This window comes from Camelus ferus, chromosome 13 (assembly GCF_009834535.1).
Source record: "Camelus ferus isolate YT-003-E chromosome 13, BCGSAC_Cfer_1.0, whole genome shotgun sequence".
Classification (NCBI taxonomy): Eukaryota; Metazoa; Chordata; class Mammalia; order Artiodactyla; family Camelidae; genus Camelus; species Camelus ferus.
In genome coordinates this window covers 33019005-33038756 of record NC_045708.1, presented here as the reverse complement: position 1 = coordinate 33038756, position 19752 = coordinate 33019005, and the positions used below count along the sequence as shown (strand labels likewise).

Below are 19752 nucleotides of genomic sequence, written 5' to 3'. Positions count from 1 at the left end.
ACAATCTCAAAAATAGGTTTATGAAAAAAAGAATTAACAGTGCTTTGAATAAAACTGCATTATTTAACATAAAGTAATTCATAGTCAAAACTATGTATAAATAAGTTCAATGTTTAAAATATTTGCAAGGTGTACAGGATATCATCCATTTGCCCCCCCCCAGATCATCTACTATACCCCCAAATGCAGAATCATTATAACTATGTCAACAGGTATCCTTACCCTCTTCTGTCCAGATGATATCAGCCAATAGGTAGCACCAGCAGGAGGTAGGAGAAAGAAAAGAGGGTAAGGAAGAGTCAGGGAGATTCATTCTCCTGGGTTGGTCGCTGTAGGGTTGTGTTAGGCAGGCTGCATCCCACTACCACGAGTCATGCCCACTGTCAGGTCACCTTCTATACACAGCCTCCTCTGTCTCCAAATTCCAAGGGTCAATTCCTTCCCCTCACACTTTCAGGCCTAGGATTGGTAACAGCACCAAGTGATTGTTAAGAAGAAGGTACTGTGTATATGTTGCCATTTCACTAAGTCCTGTCTATATCTCTTTATTATATTATAATCTGTCTGTTCTGTTTCCAGCCAGAACCCTAACTAATATGTGGAATAAAATTAAATGCATTTTCATTTTTATTTGTCTACTCTAAAGAGGAGAAATTCCTTTCAACTCAAAGAAAAAATTTTTTGTAATCAAAACCAAGTAAAACTTTCCCTAAATGTAATCCTGATCAAAATCTTCAATATCTGAATAGTGGAGAAAAGTGAGTATCAATAAATTCAGAAAAAAAAAAAAAGCAATTCAAATTATCCAACTTGCCAAAGACTTTCCACTTACTTACAAGTCTTGAAATAGACCTGAGTCAGACCCAGTTTTGAATTTCTGCTCTAACATTCACTAACTATCCTAGAGCAAAGTACTTGAATTTGTTCTGTTCATTGTTGTATGCAGGCACCCAGTACACCAGTGATACATAGTGGGCACTTTCTAAATATCTGTGGAATGAATGGACAAATGAACAAATCTCTGCAGGCATTAATTTCCTCACATGTAAAATAGGATAATGTTGATTACCTCACAATGTTCCTGAGAAAACAAAAGAGAATATATGTAAGAGAACATACAGGTGTAGGGTCTAGGAAGTATGAGTTCTCTATTCCCAGATCAAATATCTCTAATAATTCTGTTTACATGACAGAATGTATCAATATCAGTACTTTTCAATCTTTCCTCAGCACTGTTCATTATACCCATACATAGCAATACACGATTATTAATGGTCCAATTAAAGGACCTTCTTTGGGGAGAGGGAGGATTCGGTTTATTCATTTATTAATTTATTTAAATGGAGGTACTGGGGATTGAACCCAGGACCTCATGCATGCTAAGCACCCACCCTAACACTGAGCTATACCCTCCCCCACTTAAAGGATCTTTTGTACAAGATTTAAAACAACAACAACAACAAAAAGAACAAAAGCTGTAGCTGTAAGTTTTAACTGGTGATTTAATAATACTTTTCTACATATATGACACTTTATCAAAAACTTGCATAAACATCCAATCCAAGAGCACAAGATATCCTTCTATTTCTCTGTATCATCTTCAATTTCCTTCATCAATGTTTTACAGTTTTCAGAGTATAGGTAACCTCCTTGGTTAAGTTTATTTCTAGGTATTTTGTTGTTTTTGATGAAACTGAATTGTTTATGTCAGCTATAAAATTCTGGTTTTTGAAATGAAAAAAGAAAAGTGAATGAAGGGCCGCAAATGGCAAAATATCCTTCTTTCTTATGGGTGAGTTGTATTCCATTACGATATATATGCTGCATCTTCCTTATCCATTCATCTATTGATGTGCACTTAGAATATTTCCATATCTTGGCAATTATAAATAATGTTGCTGCTAATAGCGGGGTGTATGTATCTTTCTGAATTCTTATTTTGTAGTTGGCTTTATTCCTTTGATAACTAGGTAAGTTTAAAAAGCTAAAGCTCTAAACATTCTTAGAAACAATGAACAATACATACATGTAAATTTTTAAAAATATGTGCAGTATATTGTGTATATGTATTTACATGCAATATATTGTATATGTGCAATCAAATTGTAACAATTCTACCTAATAAAACTGAAAAAAAAACTTTATGTATAAACATTCTATCATGTATTATAACCCTCAACAAATACAATAAGATGGCTTTCAATAGTCCTAATCAATCAATTAATTTATCTAAAAATTTATTTAATTTTAAATGCTTCTTAAAAATATGGAAGCTACGATTTTTAAGGCTATGCACCTTAAATTCTTTACAAACCATCACAGAAGAGATGATAAAACATGTTTAATAATCCAACACAAAATTAAGCTCTGTATTTGTTCAGGCAAAAGAATTAGCCTATTCTTTTACTTTCCTATTAAGGATGCCTTTGAGAATAAGCAACTAGGTTAATAACCTGTTCAATCTAATGAAAATCTCCCAACTTCTAAAAAACCTCTTATGAAGCATTATTCTTATACCTTTGAAAAGACACTAGGTGGCATTAGAAACATGCTCCTCTTACACAAAAGAACCAAGAGTGGAAAGAACAGTAATTCTCAAATCAATACAATAGGCAGTGACTACACTTTTTAATCTAAACTCCCATAATTCTTACTAAATTAAACACTTCACTATTTTATACTACTTGACTTTTCACATATAAATTGTTCACACTCCCCTACATTCCTTCTCATTCTCTGTACTTTCTTGCATGATGATTTAATCCACAGCTTCCAAATCTCTATCTATAGCTCTAAAATTGATCTCCTTTATTCTAGATGTCTATCCTAACTCTAAAAGGATAGATAGCAAGTGTGTATCCACACACGAAAGAATGAAGTTGGACCCCCACCACCACTTTGCATCATATACAAAAATTAACTCAAAATGGATCAGTTTGTCCCTATCCCATTAAAAATAAATACTCAAGGGCAAAATTTTTTCTTTTTCCCAAGTCAAAATTTTTCCCAATTATGGCTTGTGCTTTTAGTGTTCCAAGAAACCTATCCTCACCCAAAATCATGAAGATTTTCTCCTGTTTTCCTCTATATGTTTAATGACTTTGGCTTTTATATTTGGTCAATTATCCATTTCAAGTTAATTTTTTGTATACAGCATGGGTTAAGAATCAAGGTTCATTTTTTCCCCATGTAAACTGTTCTAGCACCATTTATTGAAATGACTATTTTTTCCCCATTAAATTACCTTGGCACATTTGTCTATTTCTAAACTTTCTATTCTGTTCTAGTGATCTGTGTCTACCTTTACAATAATATCACAATGTCTTAATTACTGTACCTTTACAGAAACTCATAAAATCAGGTTGGGTGAGTCCTCCAACTTTGGTCTTCTTTTTCAGTATTGTTTTGCTTATTCTAGACCCTCTGCTTTTCAATATAAAATTGAAATAATCTTGTCACTTTCCAAAAAGACTGCTTGGGTTACACTTACCATACACTCCAGTAATCTCATTCCTAGGCATTTACCCAGAAGAAATGAAAGCAAAAGTCCACACAAACACTTGTACACAAACTTTCACAGCAGCTTCCTCCGTAACAGGCAAAAATTAGAAACAATCAAAATGATCATCAACCAGTGAGTGGAAAAACAAAGTCTAATATACCCATGTCGATGGAATACTGTCAACAGTAAAAAGGAACTCCTGATTCTCAAAACAACATGGATGAATCTCAAAACCATTATGCTAAGTTAAAGAAGTCAAACACAAAAGATTACAAACTATATGATTCCATTTATATGACATTCTGGAAAAGACAAAAACCACAATGACAGAAGGCAAGTCAATGGTTGCCAAGGGCTGGATCTCGGGGAAAAGAACAGACTACATAGGGAAATAAGGGAACATTTTAGGGAGACAGAAATTTCCATATCATGATTTTCTATATTTATATCATGATTGTGGTGATGGTGACACAATTGTATACACCTGTGAAAACTTATCAAATTGTATACTTAAAATGGGTAAACTTTATTCTATGTAAATTAAACCTCAAAAAAACTAATTAAGAGACAGATATAAATATCTCCAACTTTTACAGTAAAAATGCAAAGCTACAGCTGCAGAAAGGTAAGATTGAAAGGGGAAGTTGCTAAGTTTGTGATCTCTGTAACACAGAAGTAGGCAAAGCAGGTATCTATGGGTGTTTTTCTTTGAAGTCACATGTGAAAATTAAAGAATAATCATAATAGTTAAGAACAATGGGAAAAGGTTCTAAGTAGTATCTTGGATTTCTAATTCCTTTAAAAGCATACACCATATCTGCCACCTCAAAAAAATTCTGAAATTCTTTTTCAAATGCTCATGAATTGTTTTATTTGTTTTGTTTTTGAATTCTGAAATATTTTTAAGTTAAAAATACAATAATAATCAAAGCCACAATGAGATACCACTTAATACCTGCCGGGATAGCTATAATTAGAGGGAAAAAAAACAGAAAATAACATTATTGGAAAATATATAGGAAAAAAATGAAACCCTCACACATTGCAGGCAGAGATGCAAAATGATGCAGCCACTGTGGAAAACAGCTTATTGGTGCCTCAAAAAATTAAACAGAATTACCAAATGATTCAGCAATTCTACTCCTAGGTTGAAATATACCCAAAGTAATTGAAACCAGGAACTCAAATAAATATTTGCACATGAATGCTCTCAGCAACATTATTCATAATAACCAAAAGGTAAAACCAAACGTCCATCAACTGATGAATGGATAAGCAAAATGTGGTATATCCATTTGATGGGGTTTTATTCAGCTATAAAAAGGGATAAAGAACTGATACATGCTCCAATATGGATAAACCTCAAAAACATTATGCTAAGTTAAAGAAGCCAGATACAAAAGATCACATACTGTATGATTCTATTATAAGAAATATCCAAAATAGGTAATCCATAGAGACATAATACAGATTGGTAGTTACCAGGGCTGGGATGAAGGTAAAATGGAGTGACTGCTTAATGAATAAGGGTTTTCCTTTTAGGGTAATTAAAGTGTCTTAGAACTTGACTTGAATTCAAACTTCAATCCAGTTTTGATTTTTGGCTTTTCAAAGAACTTTCCTCTCTGTTAAATCTCATTTTGCTAATTCTTCTTTTTTTTTTTTTTTTTTTAATGGCAGCATTGGGGATTGTACACAGGACCTCGTGCATGCTAAGCACATGCTCTACCACTGAGCTATACCCTCCCCACTGCTGGTTCTTCTTGAACCATCATTTCTGTTTGTGAAGCCCTGACTGAATTTAACATTCAACATGGGAAATGTGCCGTCGGCATATGTGATAAGCATTTCTTCAGTACCTTTATCTAATAAACTGATAAAAATGACAATTAAGACAAGGACAAGAATAGAGGTCTGTGTGACATCATTTCAGGCTGGTACTGACACATTAAATCAACCTTCTTTTGTGGACATTATATTTCAAACAAGTATTAATCTAACCAGCTGTAACATTAGCAAAGGTATTCCAGAAAGTTCTTTATTCCTTTAATGAGTAATTATACATTGCTTACTACATACCAGATACAATGTTACACATCAACTAGGAACATGATGATAGAAAGAGTCATTACTTGCATATGATCATTTCCTATAAAGGCATCATTCCTGTAAAGGCCACATCTGTCAATAAATTAAAGAAAGAATCTCAAAAGTATATTTGGAGAATTAGTCAAATCCTGTCAATTAACATTCTTGTGATTTACATCCCTCCTATTAAAATGTCAATATTCGGTACAATTCACTGAATAGGCCAAGCTCAGTATAGATTACATGAATCCAATAGGCTGATTTCAGAGAAAAAGCATCCAAGCCTAATCTTTCCATCTGTGATCTCTGTCTAATTCCATTCCCAATTTGCTAATGTCAATGAAAACTCATCTACTCACTAATTACTAATTACTGTATTTTATAATAACACTATAGGAAGCTATGCAAAGATTTTAAACATTGATGCTGGATAAATATTAACCAAATAAAAAATTTGGAAGATAAAGCTAATAGAAAAAAAGTAAGAAGAGACATAATCAGATTTGTGTTTTTCAAAGAATAGGCTTTAGAGTAGAGAGTAGTTGAAAAGGAGGAAGACTGAATACAGCGTTAACAGTAATGAGGCCCTGGTAATGACCTAAAAGACTGCAAGTGTGGCTTAGACTGGGTCACATCTGTGGTGGGAAAAAAAGTAGGCCACTTAGAGATGATAGAAGCTAGGACTTGCTCAGTGATTGAACGCGGAGAGAGTAAGGGCAAAGGAAGAGTCAAAACAGACTTCCAGGTCTCTGGTTTTGGACTAACTGGAGCAGGAGGAATGGGGCAGGGGAGGTGCTGGTGCTATTTAACAAGACAGAGAACAACCAAGGAAGATCTGGTTTAGGGGACTAGAGAGGCAGAATAAATAGATGGAGTGAGTGTTAGACATGCTGATATGGTTAAATGGATTTATGTCAGAAATACAGAAGACAAATATCAAAGTTGCAGATACTACTTATGAGATATTCATGAGAAAGCAAAGCATGAATTAACCTTATTTTAAAGATGATTGATATATTTATATATATACACACATACATATATATACACACACATACAGCTAAAATCTAGTATATATATACATATATGTATACATTAGGTATTATATGTATTATATAAATATATGTATATATGTGTATACACATATTTTAAGATGAATACTTAATCTTGGACAAGATGTCATCTAAGTTTTTCCCCATCCCTAGGAACATACAATACAGCAATATGATTGTATGATCCTTTTTATACATGCCCTGGAAACTACAAACTGGAATCGTGGTTTCTACGTATAAGGGTAAATTGGGCCTTCAGAAAAATCCTCTCAATAGATACTAGGAAATAAGGGAGCAGTCCAAAAATCTCCTCATAAACACATATCACCCAGATGTCCTCAAATTAAAATATGTACTACATTAAAGGTTTTGGCTATCCATTCTCCAGACTCTGGTCAAATCCAACTTGCTGCAAATTACCTCCCCAATAATTGTATCTAACACAATTCTTGTCCCCTTTTAGTTACTTTTTAAGTCATAATTAACATTTCATTAAATGTTATGTTTTGTTATTTTTAATTTTTTTGTTGTTGTTATATGTGAATTGTGTTGACCCAATACTTCTCTGGAGGCTGTGTCTATGGACTCTATATAGCCATAACTCTATTAGCAATGAGAATATTTTGTAGGACAGATTTTTCAGAAATGTCACAGCCAGAAACTGGAGTGGCATCAAGGTATATTCCAGTGTAAATTAAGTCAAAGCAGGAAAAGATATTCAATACTATCAAATGTGCACCAAACATAAAATATCCAACTGGAAATCCTTGGGTAGGAGAATGGAAAGGGAGGAACTAGTCTGTTACCATCATTAAGTAAACAGCTCAGGAAAGAAAGGCACAGGAGGAAATAAAAGGCAGATCCCTAGGAAGAAAGAAGTAACTGGATTCAGGTCTAAAGAAGCAATTTTTTTTTACAAATCCATATATAAAAAAGATAAATAACACAATTTTTTAAATGGGCAGAATATGAATATACATTTCCTCAAGGAAGATATATAAATGGCCAATAATCACATGAAAAGATGCCCAATGTTATTAGTCATTAGGAAAATGCAAATCAAAACCACAGATACCACTTTGGACCTACTAGGATGGCTAAAATCAAAGATAGAAAATAGCAAATGTTGATAAAGATGTAAGGAAATCAAAACCCTTATACACTTCAATTTATCAAACACTGTTATGTTTAATCAAACAGAGTGTTACCATCAACCCAGTAATTCCACTCCTAGGTATATACCCAAAAAAAATTAAAACTGTCAGTAAGAAAATTATAAACAAATGTTCACAGCAGCATTATTCATAATAGTCTAAAGAAAGAAACAATCCAAATGTCTACCAACTGACAAATAGACAAAATGTGGCATATCCATACAATGGAACATTATTCAGCAGGAAAAAGGAATGGTGTGCTGATACATGTTACACAAGAGATGAACCCTGAAAACATCATGCTAAGTGAAAAAGCCATTCACAAAAGGCCACATTATAGGATTCAATTTATATGAAATGTATGGTACAGGTAAATCTATGGAAGCAGAAAGTAGATTAGCGGTTACATAGGGCTAGGGGGATGTGACGATAAGGAGGTGATAGCTGAAAGGTACAGGAATTCTTCCTGAAGTGATAAAAATGTTCTAAAATTGATTCCAGTAAATGGTTCCATGTATCTATGAATATACTAAAAATAACTTAATTGTACAATGTAAGTGAATTTTCTCATATGTGATTTATATCTGAATAAGCTTTAAAAAAAAAAAGTAATTCAGGAATACTCTACTTCAGTTGGCCTAGGCTAGGACTTAAGCAAACTCAGTCCAAGAATTTCCTCTGCAACAAACCACCTTAAAGTGAAACATTCAGCTTTGCCTTAGTGGCAGCAGTTCTCAAAAGGGTGCATGCTCTAAGATGGTATAATGCTTTAAAGAAAATACGGATGCCTGGGACCACCCCAGACCCATTGGATCAAAATCTCTATGATGGTACATGGATCATCTTTTTTTTTTTAAACATTCCAGAGGTTATAAGAGGAGAGAGGCAGAGCTTTAACAGACATGCTGAGAACAAGTGGGGAAATTTGAATATGATTTTATCTTAAATTCATGTTAAACTTCTTAAATCTGATGATACAGGTGACTTGAAGAACACAGGGGTTAGGGGTGCTGACATTGCCACAGCCCTCCCCATCTCCCACACAGTGGAAAATACACTTATAACTTTACTGTTGGCCCCCCCATCCACAGTTTCGTTTCCAAGGATTCAACCAACCATGGATGGTGGTATTAGTGGTACTAACACTTACAGTTGGGAAAAATCCATATATATAGGTGGATCTACTCAGTTCAAATGCATGTTGTTCAAAGGGCCACTATATACTAAGGTTATTTAGGAGATTGTCCTTGATTTTAGGAAATAATTCTTAGGGGTGAGGTAGCATAATGTCTGTGACTTGCTTTGAAATCTTCAGGAAAAAATATATACACACATACACAGACAAAACAAATGTGTCAAAATGTAAATTTACAACCAAACTGGTCACTCTAAGTAAGCTTATGTACAGGTATTCATTGTACCATTCTTTGCATTTTTCTGTAGGTTTGATATTTTCAAAACAAACAGTTGGGGAAATTTCACAAATGACCCTGATTCTCCTTGTGGCCTAGAAGTCACAAACTTCAGGTCATATGAGGAAACCTTTTGATCCAAAAATTAATTTCTCACCTTCTGTAAGAAGACATCTTCCCCTACCCCACTTCCCAGGACGAACAAATGGACAAAGCTTTCTATTCCTTATATGCCAACCCAAAAGATTTATGGTCCCAAAGAGTAGGTGAGTTTATATTTTAATAGGAACAAACTTCTGTTATTGTACCCTGCAAATTACTAGTGTGCCTTGTCCTACAAGAGTGTGAAATCAGCAGAAAGTAAATGGGTACCTTAAGTAAAGAGGCAGGACCACTGAGGGTAAAAGGGTACAAAATGCAATAAACAGGCAGAAAACAACCTGCCCAGACTACACAGCTTAACCTTTGTTAGGTCCAGTATATCATACAAAGCCTAGAAAAGGCTCTTCCTTCATCCAGTATATACTGAAGTGTCTACAATGTGCAAAAACGTGTTCCCTTATCCTAAATATGTACACCACAAAGCTGTACACAGAAGCAACACAACTTCACAAGATTTAGAATAATTTCTATAAGGAAGCTCTTTCTCAGGAAATTTATTCATTAAAGTTACAATCATACTGAATCTTTTTCTTGACTCTCACTATATAACCAGTGCCAGTGACAGCATGACAGAGTAATCAGAATATAGTCTATTAAATTCCATTCTTTTCCATACTTGGCTTTGAGAAATTAAACTACCCAAACCCTAAAAATGAAAACAACAGATGTGGCAATGACAAATGACAAGCAAGGATCTGTTCGTGGAGCAAGGGACTATCTTTAGTAACACTTACCAAGCCAGCAGTAAGAGAAGGTGCAGACTGTCCGAGGGACTGATTCCTCATTCGAACCAGGTTTGATGCTTCCCCTGAAGACTGCCAAGTCACCTGTCCCACACTGCTATGTACACTGCTGGACAAGGGGAGCAGCTGCTTACCTTCAAACACAAGGTTTGAAAAGTCAATAAATTATTAATTAATGAATAAAAAAGACAGTGATAGCAAGTAGATTAAAAGTACATTGATCCAATGACTGAAACATTATGTTGTTCACCAGAAATTGACACAACATTGTAAACTGACTATACTACAATAACAAAAAATAAAAACAAAGCCCAACAACAACAAAAAAAGTACATTGATCCAAAACAACATGAAGTCCGTCCACAACCATTTTGAATCTGTAGCCCTCTAAAAATTCCAACTTTGTTGTTGGTGGTGAGAATTGCATGTGGAATACTGAACTGAACTGACCATTTTAAATTGTCTGTAATATCCACCAACATTCCAAGCCCCAATCCTGACACCCAACCTAGCAGGCTAGGGGTTTTCCAGTCCCTTTCAACCTACTTAGTTTCTTAATAAACTAACAGTGGAGCTGACAGCTTCTCCCAGCCAAGTTTGCCCCTGAGGTTTCCAGAAGACAAACACTGAATCTATACTGTTCTTACCAGACTCCATGTGTTCAGCCCAAGTTGAATGACTGCCTTAATCCCATTGAAAGACTATAGAAAATCACTTAAAAAGATTGAGCATCTAGAACTGTAATGACTTTGTAGCTGAGGTTCAAGTCCCATCTCAACTCCTTCCTCCTGATCTAATCAAAACAAATGTGGTCATGTCATTCCCGTCCTTAAAAAACCTCTAATGACTCCCTATTGTTTAAAGAATTAGAGTAAATTTTTAAAAAAGATTATCTATCTTCCTGGCCTCATCTCCTTCCACTCTTTTCATACCCATTCACTCACTGAACTTCAGTGTCTGCCCTGCACATTCACCTGGCTTGACCTTGATCACCAATTCACTTGAAACCCTCTTCTTCCTGGCAAAATCCTATTTGTCATGGAAATAACCCACTTTTATAAACAGGTGTAAGCAAAAAGAGTTTGGGTTTTCTTTTTCCTATAACATTTCCTTTTACTGCAAAGAAAATGTGATGCAACTGATTTGGAGGGCAATTTGGCAAAATCTATTACAATTTTAGGAATTGTAGGAATGCAGTATAAAGGAAAAAGAAAAAAAAGCAGACCAGAATGTTCACCTTAGCAATGCTTATCATGAAAAAATTGGAAATAAGATAAATGATCATTACAAGTTAAAGAAATTATAGTATCTCCACATAATGAAATACTGAACCCATTAAAAATAATGCAGCAGCTCAACATGTAGTTAAGAGAAAAATGTTCAACATTTCCTGTTGAAGGAAAATAGCAGACAAGAAGCGTACCACATATAACCCCAATTTGACTTTTAAATTAAAGTCTACATATATTTATATAAGATTTCACATATAAATTTAAATATAATGGAGTATATTTAAGTGGTTTGGAGGGAGGAAGACAGAAGAAAGTAAAGACTAAGAAGGACTTTTCACTTTGACATGATGCTTTTGTACTCAATTTTTTTTATACCTGGCATATTTCACATTTTTTTTAAATGGGAAATTCTTGGTGCTTTTTAGTAAGTGTGGTGAGGAGAGTTCAAATCACAGCATAAAAGAACTTGTTTAAGTGAATTAATGCAGTCTGTAGTTAGTATATCATATAGCAGTATTATTCAATTAGGGAAATTAATCAGAAACATGCAATTTTTTTTAAAAAATCTAGTTATCTTTCAAGTCCGCTCTTAAATGCATGCTTTAAAGAGAAGTTTTTCCATAAAACCCTTCACAAAAGATAGTAATAGGGGTTCTCTACTCAAAACTTCCAAAAGCCCAAAGCAAAGTAGAGCTTGCCTGGCTTCTTTCCTTCCTTCCGCAAATGTTGCCAAGCTCTCCAGATGATCTGCCTATAGATGAGGATCTCTGTAAGCTAAAGGAAAGCTAGCTTGTTAACTTCCCCTATCCACATATACACAGGTTAGTATCACATTTCTATCTGTCTTCAAAATAAGGGCCTGCTGGGGAAAGAGGCTTACACAACAGCAGAAGAAATCAGTTTGGACATATACTAGTCAGGGCTTGAAGCATACCAAGAATTTGCAAAGAACGTGAGGGAAAAAAACAACGTAAAACAGAAGGAACAATATGAACAAATGGAGCAAACTAGCCCTTTAGTAAATAAAAACTCAGAAAAAAAGAAAACCTAAAAATTTTAATTGTGTTTCTTACAATGATTCAAGAGGATATTGTAAGAAATACTCCCAGTTAAAGAGGATTGACTGAGCACATACTTGTATCTTTTGTCCCCCAGGAAACTCCATTAAAATGAAAATAAAGAAGCAAAATACATAAACAAATAAAAGCTATAACCAGAGAGAGGAAGAGAAACACAGACAAACAAACAGATGCACATGCATACTACAAGGGAATGAACAAAATTTTGGGAAAATCTGACGAGGTATTGGTGATACAGCGGTTAGAATAGCTGTCTTCCAAAACTGTGGGAAAATCTAAAGCAGAAAGGTATCTCATAACCAATGGAACTAGACAAAGAAAGGCACAAGGTATAAAAAGCAGAGAGGAGGTTGCAGTTAAATGGGGTATCAGGCTGCCCTGCAAAATCTCAGGTAAGTTCAGTACTCAGAAATGCAAGATACCTAAGAGGACATAAAGTAAGACACAAAGCTGAAAGCAGATTAACTGAAAATCTATAGACATAACAAACAAACACAACCACATTCCCACACTGTACCACCCAGTACTAGGCAACTACCTTACAGGATTTAAGAGATTTAGCATCTCAGAGCAAGGCTATGGATTTTGGTTATTAGGTGCTCAAAGGAAAAAAAGTTGATTGAGAAACAAAAGAAAACTTAAGAAAAAAAATTTTAATCCAAACATCAAAAATCTACTTACTCATAGAGAATTAGATGATAAACGCATCCTTAAAAGAAGAGCAGAACACTATGGAAAAAACAATTAAACAAGAAATAGCTCTATGTGATTAAATGCATGACTGACAAAATTAAAATTTCAATAGATGAGTGAGAAGATAAAGCCATGGCAATAACCCTGAAAAGGAACAAAAATTAAAAGAAACTAAACTGTTTAGGCCAAGGAATGTAATAGGATTATATTTGCTTCTCTAGCTGAAGTCAGATGGATTCTCTTTTTTCCATACTCTACTGATTGCTTAAAACGATGTCACATTTTAATTGCTTCCTATTGGATGTGACTTCCTTGTGTTAATTATTCCCCCTTGAATATTTTAAGACTTTTCTATGGAGGAGGTAGGGAGGCACTATGGACTTTGGAATGGGTTTTGGAAATAGGAGAAAAAAGAAAATCAAAAGAAGCAAAGTTTGTGAAGTCTAAAGAAGTGAGCGGAGAGCAAAAATCATATTGAAACTGAATAAGCAGTGATAGTGGTCAACCAAGGAATATCTAGCAGGCTCAGGAGGTCAGCATTCACAGATGCCATGAGGAAGTAGTAAAGAAAGCAAGACAGCCTTACCCACAAGTGCTCTCTATGGAAGAAGCTGTCAAGATGCCAGGTCAGCTGATACACCCTTAAATATGAACACAGTCCCACAATTCTTAAAAAACAAAACTGGATACTTACCTGACAAAGAACCAGCCAGGCTTCCTCTCCGTAACTTACAGTCATCCTGACTAAGTTGCCGTTGAAGTTTAGCTTTTCCAGTGGATGAAAATATGTCAGGATTACTGAGCTTCCTGAAGAGCAGAGGACTAAGTCCAGTTATCACATCCTTCAAAGAGAAAAAGGTAAAACTTAAGTCTCTAATGGCTTTTCTGAAAGTATAAGAACTTTATTTTAAATAGTTCTACAATATTCATTACAGTTAAAAAGAGCCAACATCTTATATTTCCTGTTCAACAGCTAAAGCCAGAAACACATTTCTTAGTTAGAGCTGTACGGGCATGCTGTAAATGATGTAGGACATTGATTATAAGATGACAAAGGAAAAATAAGGGATGAGATTCACAAGGTGACACAGTAAGGCATTTTGACAGGAATATATTATTCATAATGAGTATATTATTTACTTTTTTCCATTTATTCACACTTTCTATATCCAGTAAAGCATATTTTATTTTTTTAATTATAAATAGTGGACCTTCGTTTACCTATTATACAAAGCTAGAATACCTCTAACATTCAATTAACAATAAAATAAAACTTAAGAGCTTTCTTTATATGTCTATAATAGGAGCTAACTACATGTTTTCAATGAAAAGGCATAACAGAACAATGGAGAAAATAGACAATATGAAATATGAAGAATTGATAGTACCTCCTTCCCCTTTGCCTTTATTCTAGTCTAGCCCATCCCACCCCATCCCAATGCCTCTTCCTCCTTACTCAGTAAGCATCATCAAGATGTAGACATTTTGAAGAAAACACTCACCCAATTAGCAGCATTACAAGAGAAAATACTTTGAAAAAAAAAAAAATAAGGCAAATGAGGCCTATCTTTTATATTCCAATGAAAGAAGCTACAACAAACACAGGTAAGTAGCTCATCAAACTGACCTGGACAGTACAAAGACAAAATAAGAAGCATAATGAGAAATAACTGAAACTATGCTACCTGGCCACTTGAAAAACAAAATTCAAGTAACTGGTACCATGGAAATATTAAAAGCAAAAAAAGGGGGAAATAAATGGAAAAAAAAAAAGTCTAATTCCTTAAGAAATGCTTTAAAAAAAAAAAAACCCTCTAGGGTCACATGCTATGAATTGGTGGGTTCACACACAGGAAAGTATAAATATTGGTTGCTAGTAGCAACCAGAATATAATTTACAACACCCAAGCACAAAAAGAAGAGTGAAGTTGATGAAAAATAACTGAAGAGAAGAGGAAAAAGTGTTTTTAAAATTGTTAGTAAATGGATAAAAGGATAAAAAGAGATATTTAGACACTATACCATTAAAGCAATTGATGTGTCGAGGCAACTGTAACAGGAGTGAGCAGGGAGAAAGGGGAATTGGAAGAGTAGTTAGTGCAAAAAGAAAAGGCAACAAGGAAGCAGGCTATGTTCCCACCAACTAATGTGTCCAGGATGAAATAGTACCTATGCATCAAGGAAGAAACCCTGGATAAAGTAGGGTTTGGGCACTAACGCAGGTAACCCACCAAAAAGAGCTGGCCATTCACAAAAGCAACACCCCAGCAAGAAGCTGTGGGTGGAGGGAAGTGAGGAGACCTTGGAAGATATCAAGATATAATATCCCAAATGAAGGCAATACGAGAAGGAAATATCCAAAAATAACTTACAAGGGAGCTACACAGAGAGCCAGCACATGGATGCCTGCTACACTGTACGGATGAACAATTAGTCCCAGCCAGAAAAGGAGCAACAACCAACAGAGGATTAGATCAGCACCAATTAAAAGAGAGTCTTATCCTCTTCATTCTTCCTATTCCCTATCATAAGATACCAAAGAAAAGAAGCCAGAAAACAGAGGAGAAGAGAAATGAAAGCAGATCATGACCCTTCTTATTCCAAGTCTCTTATTCCAAAGTCAAAACTTTGGAAAAGGAAGGAAATACAAATAAAATTGGAAATGAAATTTAACTTTTTAAGCCAGGACATCTTTTTAGCTTTTACTGAAGTATTATTACTCATTTCAGAAAAGCACATATACCTAAGCATAATAACTCAATGAATTTTCACAAGTTAAACATATCCATGTAACCAGCATCAAGACTAAAAAAAACAAAACAAACAAACAAAAAACAACCACATAAACAAGCATCCCAGAAAGCCCCCTGTGCTCCCTTCCAGTCTCTACACTCCAGTCTCTACTCTAACTACTATCCAGGCTTCTAACAGAATAGTTTATATAAATGGAATCACTCTATATGAACTGCTCTGTGTCTTGCTTTTTTTGCTCAGCTAGAACGGACTTTTTAAAATAGCAAAACATTATTGAATTAACCCAGGATTCATTCAGAGACAGGATAAGAGAATGAAGCAAATAAGACAGAACCACATATAGCCTAAGAGAGAAAGAAAAAGGGCATGGGAAGAGGAACCTCTTACTAACTTCCAAAGTAACTTCTTGCAGTTTTCTAGTTCCCATTTCTAGTCACTTACGAGGGCCAGACAAACTACATGTTTTCAGGCTCAATGGGATACCACTGTACCCTTATAATAAGCTCTTCCTTTCTGCTTAAACTGGATCAAATTGGTTTCCTTCTTTTCTACAATCAAATGATTCTTCAGCAAAATAGGGGGTGAAGGGAGGGGAAGGAGCCAAGGATGACTTCCAGGTTTCTGGCTTGGGTAGTATGCTTATCAAGTCAGGGAATACAGGAGGAGAAACAAGCTTACAAATAAAACATCGTTATGGCAATATTAGCCTAACTATAAATTACAAAAATTCTCCAATAACTATTAGGGGAACTATAAACAGTTAACATGAAGAAAAGAAAACAAAGGAGACATGAATAACTCTCTTCAACTACATGAGGGCTATCTCCTACATTATAAGAAAGTCAACTTCTTACTTCAGAGGCCAGAACTAGAACTACTGGGTAAAAATAACAGAAGGAGAAGTAGGTTTAATTGGAAGGAAGAACTGTTTAGCAGTGAATAGGCCATCTTAAAAGGAACAGACTGTGCCACATACTGAAAAAGTAAGGCAAAAGGTGGTCTAAAGCATTGATTCTCAAAATGTGGTCCCCAGACCAGCCACATCTGCATCACCTGTGAACTTGTTAGAAATACAGCTTCTCGGGCCCCACGCAGATCTACTAAATCAGAAATTCTAGGGGAGGGGGCCAGCAATCTGTGTTTTAATAAGCCTTCCAGGTGATTCTGAAGCACACTAAAGTTTGAGAACCACCAGACTAAATCAAAAACTTCAGTATGATACCACCAACACACAGATATGTTGATCAGCTGTGAAGATTGTGTCACAAGTAATTTGAAATTGATAATAAAGTACTCAAGTTTGCAGCCAGTTTACTTTCTTAATTAAATGAAAACAGGTTCTTGGTAAATACTACAATAAAGTCAGTTCACTTATGTTACAATATTCTTTCTTTAGTGAAATTTTCTAAAGGCAGAATTACAGCTTGCATGCCAGAAATTACACATGAAATGTATTTACCTATCACAGCAATATTTAACAATAACATATCTAATGTATGACATGTAAACAACTGTCTGTAAGAAAAGGTTGAAAACTGCCTGACTACACAATCTCTATATGCTCCTTCCAACTTAAGAGCTTACTGCTTTCTCTTTTAATTCAGAGTACTGAGTTGTGGCTATTTTGCCTATAGCTCTGGGAGTCGTCAAGAGTCCTCCTTCTCTTAGTCAGAACCAAACACAACACCAAAGCAAAGCTCAGGTTAAACTTGCCCACAAGGCTTGTATTGTGTTTATACTGTATCATGTTATTAAAGATAAGATTAGAAGTAGGCAAAGGAGTCACAGCTGAAAGCAGCAGTCTACACACTAAAAACCTGCCTATCATGCTAAAAACGTGGGCTCTCATTAGGAGTTGTCTCATCTCATATGACTGGTAATCAGAGAGATGAGAATTCTATACCCTGTTGAAAGAAAAGAACTGTCAACCCAGAAGATATACCCAGGGAAAATGACCTTCACAAATAAGAATAATTGAGAGAATTTATTGACAGGAGACCTATCTTAAAAGAATAGCTAAAGAAAGTTCTCTAACCAGAAAGGAAATGATACAAGAAGAAACTTTAGGGAGAGAAGCAAGATGGTGGAGTAGAAGGACACTCGTAGCTCACCTTTTCCCACAAATACACCAAAACTCACATCTACAGACCCACTCAGCCAACCAGAGCACCTGCCCAACTTCGACAGAACATCGCCCTCTTCGAAAGACAAAGACGCCAAAAATCTGGTAGGAGAAAAGAAAGAAGAAAAAACAAAACAGTGTGGGACCGATCCCTCAGGGAGGGAGCGGCAAAGGAGGACTAGAGCTCGTTTGCTGGGTCTCCCTCCTCCAACAGAGAGGCCAATGGGACGGAGGGGGAGCCTCCAAGGCTCAGATCTGCCCCGAACACCCCTTGACCACAGAACTAAGTTAAACGGACACAAAGGGTCCCCACGACACCCAGCCCGAGACACGAGCCGGCAGCTGGGGCTGGGACAGGCCACCGGAGCCAGGCAGAGGACTGGGGCGGCTGCACTAAGGCAGCCCCGGGGGACTGCAGGGGGCTGTGCACCGTGGCTGGGAGGGGATACGGAATAGAACAACCTCGGCCCCCCATAAATTGTGAAAAAAACAAAGCAACACGGCTGGTGTGCCCTGGGGGGAGGGGCGCCATAGCCTTTGTCTCCTCAGACCCATGGCACCATTACTGGCGCTTCTCGTGAGAAGAGAGGCAGGGCGCAGCCACAGCCGACATCTCTTCCTGTGCGCAGCACCCTGGTGGGGGTGGGGCCGAGCCCTGAATCCGCACCCGGGGGCTCTGCAACCTTCTAGGAAGGACTGAGACTTGTTTACAGCCCGAAGCAGATAGGCTCTTTCTGCCCTGGCACCTCAGAGAACTCATGCCTCCAAGACAAACAAGGAACTGAGATTTGGCACAGAGCAGGGGCAGGGCTGTTCCGCGGTCTTCCCGGAGCCCGCCTACAGAGCGCTGACCCATGCGGAGCAGGCAGCTGCACAGAGCAGCGGAGTGACCCGCGCCAGACGGTGGGCAGCCATTCTGCCTTCCTGGCAGGAACGCAGCACCTGACCACCTGCCTCGCCTGAGCACAGTCACAGTGCTGGGAGTGACCCACCCACCCACCGGCCACAGTGCCAGAGAGATATGAGCAATATGAAGAAGCAGAGGAACTACTCCCAATTAAAAGATCAAGAGAAATCCTCTGAAAGCACGATCAAGGAAATAGACATTGATGGCCTACTAGATCAAGATTTCAAAAAAGGAGTGATCAAAGTACTGAAGGAACTAAAAGAAATAGTGTTTAGAGATATAAAATATGTCATAAATGAAATAGAAGCTATAAAGAAGAACCAAGTAGAATTAGTAAACTCATTTGCTGAGATGAGAGCTGACCTAAAGGCTGGGCAAAGCAGACTAGATAATGCAGAGGAACGAATAAGTGACCTAGAAGACAGGACAACAGAAAGCACCCAATCAGAACAGCTGAGAGAAAAACAAATAAAAAATAATGAAAACAACATAAGGGACCTATGGGATAATATAAAGCGTGCCAATCTTCGCATAATAGGGGTTCCAGAAGGGGAAGAAAAAACAAAGGGGATTGAAAAGGTATTTGAAGAAATCATGACTGAAAATTTCCCAAACCTAAAGAAGGAATCAGATATCCAAGTACAGGAGGCTCAGAGGGTCCCAAACAGGAAGAACCCAAACAGACCCACACCAAGACATATTATAATCAAGATGGCCAGAATCAAGGATAAAGAAATTATCCTAAAGGCAGCAAGAGAAAAACAAAGAGTGAATTACAAGGGAACCCCCATAAGGCTCTCAGAAGATTTCTCTACACAAACACTACAGGCCAGAAGGGAGTGACAAGATATA

At 36.5% G+C, this 19752-nt stretch overlaps 1 protein-coding gene across 1 annotated transcript in view; it reads right to left on the bottom strand.

Moving 5' to 3' along the window:
• Positions 1–19752, bottom strand: part of MAST2 (microtubule associated serine/threonine kinase 2) — a 174934-nt gene that overhangs the window by 137767 nt on the left and 17415 nt on the right. Inside the window, 2 exon segments of the mRNA XM_032494170.1 lie at positions 10105–10247; positions 13812–13959. Coding sequence (XP_032350061.1) covers positions 10105–10247; positions 13812–13959 — 291 coding nt within the window.